Raw genomic sequence first — 8832 nt, 5'->3', positions numbered from 1 at the left:
GCGGATACAGACTAACACAGCTGTTAGTCTGTATCCGCAAAAAAGAAGAACAGGAGTACTTGTGGCACCTTAGAGACTAACAAATTTATTAGAGCATAATCTTTCATGGACTACAGCCCACTTCTATGCATCCAAAGAAGTGGGCTGTAGTCCACGAAAGCTTATGCTCTAATAAATTTGTTAGTCTCTAAGGTGCCACAAGTACTCCTGTTCTTTTTGTATAATGCTTGTATATTGCCATTATATGCATTTTGAGAACTGAGTGACTTTTTCAACCCAGTGACAATTCAGAGAGTGATCACTCATATTTTCGTGTAGAGATCACTTTGAATGTAACAAATTGTTTGTCTATAAATTTTTCTTTCCAGCTTGAGGATGAAGCTCTCAAATACATTGGAGCACACTGTCCTGAACTAGTGACTTTAAACCTGCAAACCTGCTTAGTAAGTAATCTTTCCTGTGATTCCCATATTACATGCATTGTAGCTATAAAGGGCATCTCTAAACAGGATTGAATAAGATCTACTCCACCCTTCAACATTGTCATTTTTGCAGACTGGAAAATTGTACTTTGGCAAGTTCTAAAAAGAAACGCATACTTTTTTTTGGTGGTAGCATTTGGTAGAGTCATACAAGCCTCCAAAATAGCCTTGTTAGCTTCAGTTTCTCTCTCTTTGCCCTGCCTACGGGGCTTCTAAGCACATTTGCAGAACTAGCTGGAAAAATTCTTTCCTTGGGGCTGGCATGTAAGTTTGTTGGCATCCAAACTTTTTTACAGTAGCCTTTAAAACTGAATCAAGCAGCACATTTGCCCTCTACGACAAGACACGGAACCAACCAAGAAACAGCAATAAAATAATGATTGTATCTCAAATCTTCATGGAACTTCAAACACCTATTTACCAATGGGGGAGCAATGAAACTTTCTACTCTTTACTTAACAGATTTCTTTAAAACATGTCTGGGGGAATGAGGTGTAACTGACAACAATGCTTAGCTGCTGCTATTTTCTGGCTCTGCCTCCCTTTTAGATAAGCCTGTATCTTACGAAGATATCGGTGTATAATTTGGAACTATTAACAGTGCCAAAAATGTACTTTCGAGCCAAAAAAGGGACTGGGAAGAGTTCTTTGTGTACATCATCCAGCTCTTCTGATATGGCAGCATTAACACTGTCCCCAAAGTTGGAAGGGGCTTGGAGATCTGTGCCTCCCTCAAGAGTGTGTTTTAAGGAGTAGTGTTTACACTCTGAAGGGAGATGTATATGTGATTGGCATGAGGATGGTGTCAACAATAACTTTTCACTATTGACATTGGGACCTGGAAGATGCAACTTTTAGAAGGAGTTGAAAAGAAAACTCAGTTTCTCGCTCACCTTTAATTTAACCCTTTGTAGAGGGTTTTTCCCCACTTCAACAGTTGTTCCAAAAGAGCTGCTGCCAGTCTCCAAGCTGGTGCTTTCCATGTGGGAAATCAACACTGGCCAGGTCACAAAATCCAGTGGGCCCAGTTTGTTCGTGTGTCTATATCCTGACTCGTCTCTTCTCCTTTCTTTATCTCCTCCCACTCTATACATTGGTCTTGCCATCACACTCTGTCCTTCAGCTGGCAGGGCTCAAGTGAGCTCCAGAACTTTAATATTGCTGCTGTCAGCCAGCATGGCACTCTCCTGACAGGTTCTGTCTCAAATGTTGTCATCCCAAACTGGTTCCTGGAGCTCGACTGAGGTCCAAATGTATCCCCGGCCAAACGGGATGCAGCTCCATTGAACTCAATGAAGTTACCCGGATGCTGAATCTGACGAGGATTCGGACCTGTGTCTTAGCACTTATCTCTTGGGCACCAAGGCAGTAAGACTGAGTTTTAAAAGGTTGTTTGTAAAACTAAGCTGTGGTGATGTTGTGACCTCTAACAGACTTTCCTAATTAATCTTTCAGCCAGAATTACTTTGTCGGCATTGCTGAGAGCGCTGTGGTGTTAGGCAGCAGATTCTGTGGTGCCATCCCCTAAAATATTTGCATGCCTGTGGAATCAGCTGCAGACTATTTATAAGCCATATCAGAGTGCCTTATGCTGTTTCAGCTATCCTGTAAAACTATTTGAACACATTTCTTGGCTGATACGCGTAACTTGGCCTTCATCACTCTAAGTTGAATACCTCCTCGCTTGTCTCAAAAGGTTGAATCGGGCAATGCATTGGAGCTTAATCATCACTACTAATGGTTCTGATGGTTTTTTTTTCTTGTAGCAAATCACAGATGATGGTCTCATAACGATATGCAGAGGATGCCATAAATTGCAATCCTTGTGTGCCTCAGGCTGCTCTAACATTACAGATGCCATCTTGAATGCACTGGGACAAAACTGTCCGCGGCTTAGGTGAGTTTTCAGTCTGGAGTCACACAATGCTGATTGAGTAAAGATGTGGGTGACCTGGTAATGGAACTCCTTGACTTTTTTTTTTTTTATTATTCTAAAGGTCAGGACTTCTAGTCCAATCTAGAAGTCCACTAGTTTACCACTGAAGTTATTTTCAGCCGTCCAGCGAGAAGAGGATGACAATGAGTTAGTTATGTCTTAACTTCTGACTCCACAGAATATTCTACAAGATATCTTGGTGCAGCAGTGTTGTGTGCCACTCTGATGAGCTTATATAGAATTAGTGACAATTTCCTTTTTCAGTCCACGTATTATCTTATTTTTGGTTAAAACAACTGAAATTAGTCCACAAATTTTTTGTGTTAAGAACTGGAAACAAGGTTTAAACTGCATTATTCCCTGCCTCAATACCTAATTATTAGTGCGTGTTGAGGATAGTTTTGAAGCAAAAAATAGTGGGGGTTTTTGTTAATTTTCACTATTTCAGACAGAGAATGGGCTTCAGGTGCCATCTCTATAAAGATTTTACAGCATAATTAGGAAAATGACATGGTGGAGAAAAGAAAAAAGATGAGTATTGTCTGGCATCTGTTACAGCTGTGTGCCCTGCTTTAATTTGGCTAAAATAAGTGGTGTCCAGAATAGAAATGGAATTTTTATAATAAGCTTAAAAATAAAGTAAAAAGATTATGGATACATGCGTCAGTTTTCATATATATGCAGTTCGAACTTTGAAAGAGGCAGATAAAAATGCTGTGATTCCAATTGGATCCCGTGTTTATGTTCAACTCTGCCTGGAGATCAACTGCATAAAATGCCATAAACCAAAGTATCTGACACATTTAAAGAAAGTCCTGATCTTAAATTATTAGAAATGGAAATAATGCTCTCCCCTGCAGCATTATAGCATTGAGAAGTAAAACATTATAAAACAAATGAGGGAAAAGGGGGAGGCACCATGAAACTGCAGTAGCAGAAGCAAAGAATTTTCAGCGGTCATCTGAACTGGGAATGAGCAATTTGCTATCTAGAAAACTTTAAATCTATATGTTATGGCATTAAGTACTTATTCTTACATGACCTGAGCATCATCATGAAATACTATTCCGTGTAATACACTACCTCATGGTGAGATTATCAAATGGAGTGAAGGGGGACCTCCATTCAAATGTGCATGAGTGTAATACTCCTTGGAAATAATCCTCTTCGAGAGTACTTCCTTGACTTAATCTCTCCCCGCCCTGCCCCTCTGCCCCCCAATTTTTTTTGATAAAACAGACTCTGTAAAGCAAAATGATTACCCCATAGTTAGTACATTCTTAATTCTTTCTGTACAGAATATTAGAAGTCGCAAGGTGTTCGCAGCTAACGGATGTGGGCTTTACCACTCTGGCTAAGGTAAGTGCTGCATTCCACTTTCTTCGTGGTGCATCTCTGTTTCCTGGGAGCTCAGGGTAACAGTAGCTGTCTCCCATAAATTTATATTTTGCAAAACATCTCTTTTTGGTTTTGAAGTTGTGTGGAAATGAGGGCTAAGTAGATCAATAAATTGTTCATTATTCCTTAAATTTTCAACATTATATTTAGCCACCCAACTCCCAGTTCAATGAGTAATGTGCATCTAAAGTCAATGAAATTATTAACATTTAGCGAGAAACAAATCCCTGTACAATTTCATGCATCAGACAGATCAACCTGTACTCCATATGAGTAACACTGAGTTTAGCCCCCTTTTCCTTTCTGTAGATTTAAAAAAAAAAAAGATAAACAAGTTAGTAGATATTTTATAAATGTCTTTAAATGGGCAGGCTTGATAGATATTCAGTATTATGCTTGTTTTTAGTAGCATTGTCCTCCAGGGAGCAACAAACTATCTGTAGTCATGACCAACTTCAGAAAAAAGACTTTCTTTTCAAACACACTTCATCTGTGTTGAGAAAGGAGGGATCCCATAATTTTACAAGTACTGACTGGGCTTTGTGTCTAATTTGCTTGTGTGCTTTTATTTCCTGCCTGCGCTATATAGAACTGTCATGAGCTTGAAAAAATGGACCTGGAAGAGTGTGTTCAGGTAAGAGCCCAGCCTTCTGACTGTGGTGGTTTCATGCAGGAAGTCTCAGCAGTGCGGAAACATGGTCTGTGACAAATGTGTCTGGGTTTTAATAACCACACCTAAAGGGTCAGAGCATGGAATCCCAAAATCTTTTTTTTTTTTTTTTTTTTTTTTTTTAATTAAATTAAGACAACTTGTTCCAGAATCCTGGACAAGAAAAGGAGATAAGTTTGGACAAGATGAATTACTTGAATATGTTCGATCACCTCTAGTCCAATTTTCAACAGAGAATTGTATTGAAAGACTATTGAAAATCTTAAAATAATCTTCAGATCCCATCAGTCTAGACTGTGTGCTTGTCTGCTAAAGACCATGTATAGTTCTGCAAATCTAGGCACCTTTGAAAAACCTGGCAACTGCAAGAACTACAAGCCCCAGGGTGAGATCTTTGCTGCCAGTAAATGGAAAGGTCTCTGGTACATAAACTGATAGAGATCAGTAAAGGTAATCTCCAAATATTAAATGTTACTGCAGCTGAAGTGTTTGAACAACTGTGACCTTGTATGTGAAGGTGGAGGGAAATAACTAGAAATAAAGATGAGGTGCCCTCCAACCAAAAACCTCCCCACAAGTCAGTGGGCTGTAATTCTTCACCAGCCTATGAGTCTTTTATCTGACTTGCCTAATAACTCGGTGCCACAGACTCATTCAATGGGTTTTTTTAGAATGCCCTTCATATGTGACTGAACACTGTCCTTTAGCAAATATGTCGTAAAGAGTGATAAGATTAAGGTAAGATTTAAAGGTAAAGTGAAATATTGCGTTAAGTGGGTATGAAATGAGGAAGCCCTTAAAGAGACTGAATACCATAAGGGCAGAGCAGTTTTCAATTAGAAATGGATCGGAAGACCATGAAGGTAATAGGGTTTCACCTCCTGCTGAGAAAATAGACTGGCCCCAACATTCTGCACTGCCTGACAATTCTAGAATAGGGGTTTAGGAAGGCCACAGAAAAGGAAATGACAGTAGTCCAGACAGGAAGTGATTTAAAGCTGTGTCCAGTCTTGCTGCTTTGTACAAAGACAATCTGAAAAGGTTTTGTTGTTGTTGTTGTTGTTTTTGTGGGTGTTTTTTGTTGTTGTTGTGTGTGTTTTTTTATTATTATTATTATTATTATTATTAAATGGCAAGGGGAGCTGGGGTTGCATGTTTCTTAGATTAGAAATTCATGTCTTGTTTAGCCTGGAAGGGTACGTCTGCATTGCAATAAAAAACCTGAGGCACTCAGACTTGGAGCTCAGCTCAATTGACTCGGGCTTACGGGGCTAACAATTGCAATATAGATGTTCAGGCTTGGGCTGGCCCCCAAGCTCTGAGACCCCCTGAGGGGAAAGTGTTCAGAGCCTGGAGTCCAGCCCAAGCCCGAACATCCACACTATAATTTTTAACCCCGCAAGCCCTCGTCAGCTGACCCAGGCCAGCTGTGGCTGTGCTAACAGGTTTTTTATTGCAGTGTAGACATACTCGAATGACTGATAAACTAGTAAAGTGAAGACAGTTCAGGAGCCAGAGACCAAAATCTGAGCAGTTTAGAGCAGAAGGAGTTTTTAGCAGGCTGTTAACGCCTGTTTAACTTCAGGTTTCAGAGTAGCAGCCGTGTTAGTCTGTATCCACAAAAAGAACAGGAGTACTTGTGGCACCTTAGAGACTAACACATTTATTTGAGCATAAGCTTTCGTGGGCTACAGCCCGCTTCATCAGATGCATGCAGTGGAAAATACAGTAGGAAGGTGTGTGTGTGTGTGTGTGTATATTTTCCACATATAGTTAGTGTGTGTGTGTGTGTGTGTGTGTGTGTGTATGTATATATAAATGTGTATATATCACTGAAGTTAAACAGAACAGGAGGACTTGTGGCACCAGAGACTAACACATTTATTTGAGCTTAAGCTTTCGTGGGCTAAAACCCACTTGTTCGGATGCATGCAGTGGAAAACATAGTAGGAAGAGAGACGCGCACACACGCACGCACACACCCCTATCTCTTCCTACTATGTTTTCCACTGCATGCATCCGAAGAAGTGGGTTTTAGCCCATGAAAGCGTAAGCTCAAATAAATGTGTTAGTCTCTGGTGCCACAAGTCCTCCTGTTCTGTCTAACTTCAGTGATAAATGAACATTTTGGAGAAATGTATCTGTAAGTATTCTGCTCACTCCAACAAAACCTGGGAAGACCCAGACATTCCTTATGTTTCAAATGGGAAGAACAAGAAAAGAAAAATTTTAAAAAACCCTTTTAAATTACCCATCATAGGGAAATAAAAAATACAGACCCAACTTCTTAAAAATTCTTTCCCATCACCTTCTAAAGAAAAATAGGAACCTTTGGCTGAAATGTGATCCAGAAACAGTTCTGGAAATGTTTGAGATAGTGATTGCGATTTCCAATGCAGGAGAAGAATGGTGAATATTTAAGTATTAACTTGGGGTCATGTTTTGGTTGTGAAGAAATCGCTGTACAAAGATTTCAGTCTTAAAGGGCTTTGTGTCTCTTCCAGATAACAGACAGTACGTTAATCCAGCTTTCCATATACTGTCCACGGCTTCAGGTGTTGGTAAGTGTTTGGGCAACAGTTTTCTGTGTTCTCACTTTATAAAATGGTGGGAGCCTCCAAATTTGGCCCAATTGACGATTGCCTTTGCAATCTGCCAGGCATGTGATGGTTGTGTCTAGTTTGTATAACATGGAGTAGTGTCCAGCCCCTTGTCATCTTGAGTATGGAACTGTGACCTGTGGAAACTAGAATGCAGTCCAGCTTAGTCAGTCCTATGGATATCAAAATGCCGTGTTGTAATTAGCTTTCCTGCCAAAACCCTTCAGACACCTTTCCTTTCCCAGTGGCATTTTATCCTCTCTTCCATTCTGTGAGCTTGCAGCTCCATTCTGGTTCCACAGCTCTGATCACACATTGTATGATCCAAAAAAGAAATTCTTCCCCGTCTCATTACTGCATTGCAGTTGTCCGCTATTTCGAAGGCTGTTTCAGTGATTCCACACTTTGGGGCCTGAAAGCAATAGGCCTTGGTCTGGAATTAAATTTAGAGGTTTGACCAGTCTTCCGCACAGAAATATTAATAATAATAGTAATATTTATGTTTGGATTTTTATTTGTGTTTTCAAAGCAATACTTTTGATCTATGAGGGTGTTAATCTGTTCAGACTTTATATAATTTAGAAAGTAATTATCCTGGGACATGGTTTAGTTGCTTTAGTTACGACCCTAGATTGTAGAAGTCTGTATAATTCATTCAGGGGCTGGGCTATCTGTCCTGGGAGGGAGAACAAAGATGAGCCCGCGGTTTGGGAGCACTCGGTTCAAGTCCCTGCTCCACCACAGACTTGCCGTGTGACCTCGAGCAAGTCACTTATCCTCTCTGTGTCTCCATTCTCCATCTGTACAATGGGGGTAGCAGCACTACCGTGCCTCACGCAGGCGTTGTGAAGAGCAATATATTAAGATTTTGAGGCAGTTCAGATACTGCAGTGATGGGGGGCCAGATAAGTACTTGAGACGGAAAGCTGCAGCCACCCTCGTTTCCTTTCTTCACACTTTACTTCAGAAGCTGTTGTGGCTGAAAGACAGTTTAATAGCACTGGTTGCCTCTGACATTTGACTCTTACTCCATGTGTGAAATGTGCATTATCGCTCTCATACAGGAAGTTTTGACTCGTGGGTTAGCATTTAACAGCCTTGGCTACAGTCCTACAAGGATATATTCATAGAATAAAGGGCATAAGTGATGGCCCTAAAGAAAAAGAACTGGGGTAGGGATGGAAGAGTTCACTCATTTGGAGCATGAATGCTTCTGGCCTGTAACCTATTGAATCCAGCTTTGACAAACCTCGATGTTCTGTATTAGTCCCTAGTGAGTTAGACATCACATTGTGTGGGACTGTCTACTTCAACCTGAAGTGAGGTGACAACAAAGCAAATTTTCTCACTTCTAAATAGCATGTTCGTTCCGTGTGAGGGGAGGGACAGCAAAGGCCACTGGGGAAGGGAGCGCTCACTGAAATAGCTTGCACTCTACCTGCCCTGTGCCTTAAAATGGCAGTTCCATCACTGACGGCATTTTAGATCTGAAGTGTTCAGGCATGCCTGCTGTGCTTCCTTGCACCCTTTGGACAGGAAACTCCTGTAATGTTGGGTTTCTCTCTGTCTGCACAGTGCTTCATTGTCTTAGCTGCAAAGTTTCTGTCTCTGGAGCACTCACCCAGTGCATTCTCCTCCACAGCGATCTGTGCACCAGCTCTTGTTCCTAGTTCCTCTACAAACTAAATGATACATGAACTATGCAGGTGCTCTGGTGATGGACTGACGTCACTCACAATGGTGGAA

The 8832-nt window shown here is 40.8% G+C and overlaps 1 protein-coding gene across 3 annotated transcripts in view; it reads left to right on the top strand.

Annotated features, from left to right (window-relative positions):
- Positions 1 to 8832, top strand: part of FBXL20 (F-box and leucine rich repeat protein 20) — a 72235-nt gene that overhangs the window by 55129 nt on the left and 8274 nt on the right. For all 3 annotated transcript variants that reach the window (XM_034755719.1, XM_034755717.1, XM_034755718.1), the window contains 5 exons: positions 369 to 443; positions 2249 to 2379; positions 3717 to 3777; positions 4406 to 4450; positions 6991 to 7047. In XM_034755719.1, coding sequence (XP_034611610.1) covers positions 369 to 443; positions 2249 to 2379; positions 3717 to 3777; positions 4406 to 4450; positions 6991 to 7047 — 369 coding nt within the window. The remainder of the gene's footprint in view (positions 1 to 368; positions 444 to 2248; positions 2380 to 3716; positions 3778 to 4405; positions 4451 to 6990; positions 7048 to 8832) is intronic.

Source organism: Trachemys scripta, chromosome 23 (assembly GCF_013100865.1).
Source record: "Trachemys scripta elegans isolate TJP31775 chromosome 23, CAS_Tse_1.0, whole genome shotgun sequence".
In the NCBI taxonomy this organism is placed as follows: Eukaryota; Metazoa; Chordata; order Testudines; family Emydidae; genus Trachemys; species Trachemys scripta.
This window is presented reverse-complemented; position numbering and strand designations above follow the sequence as displayed.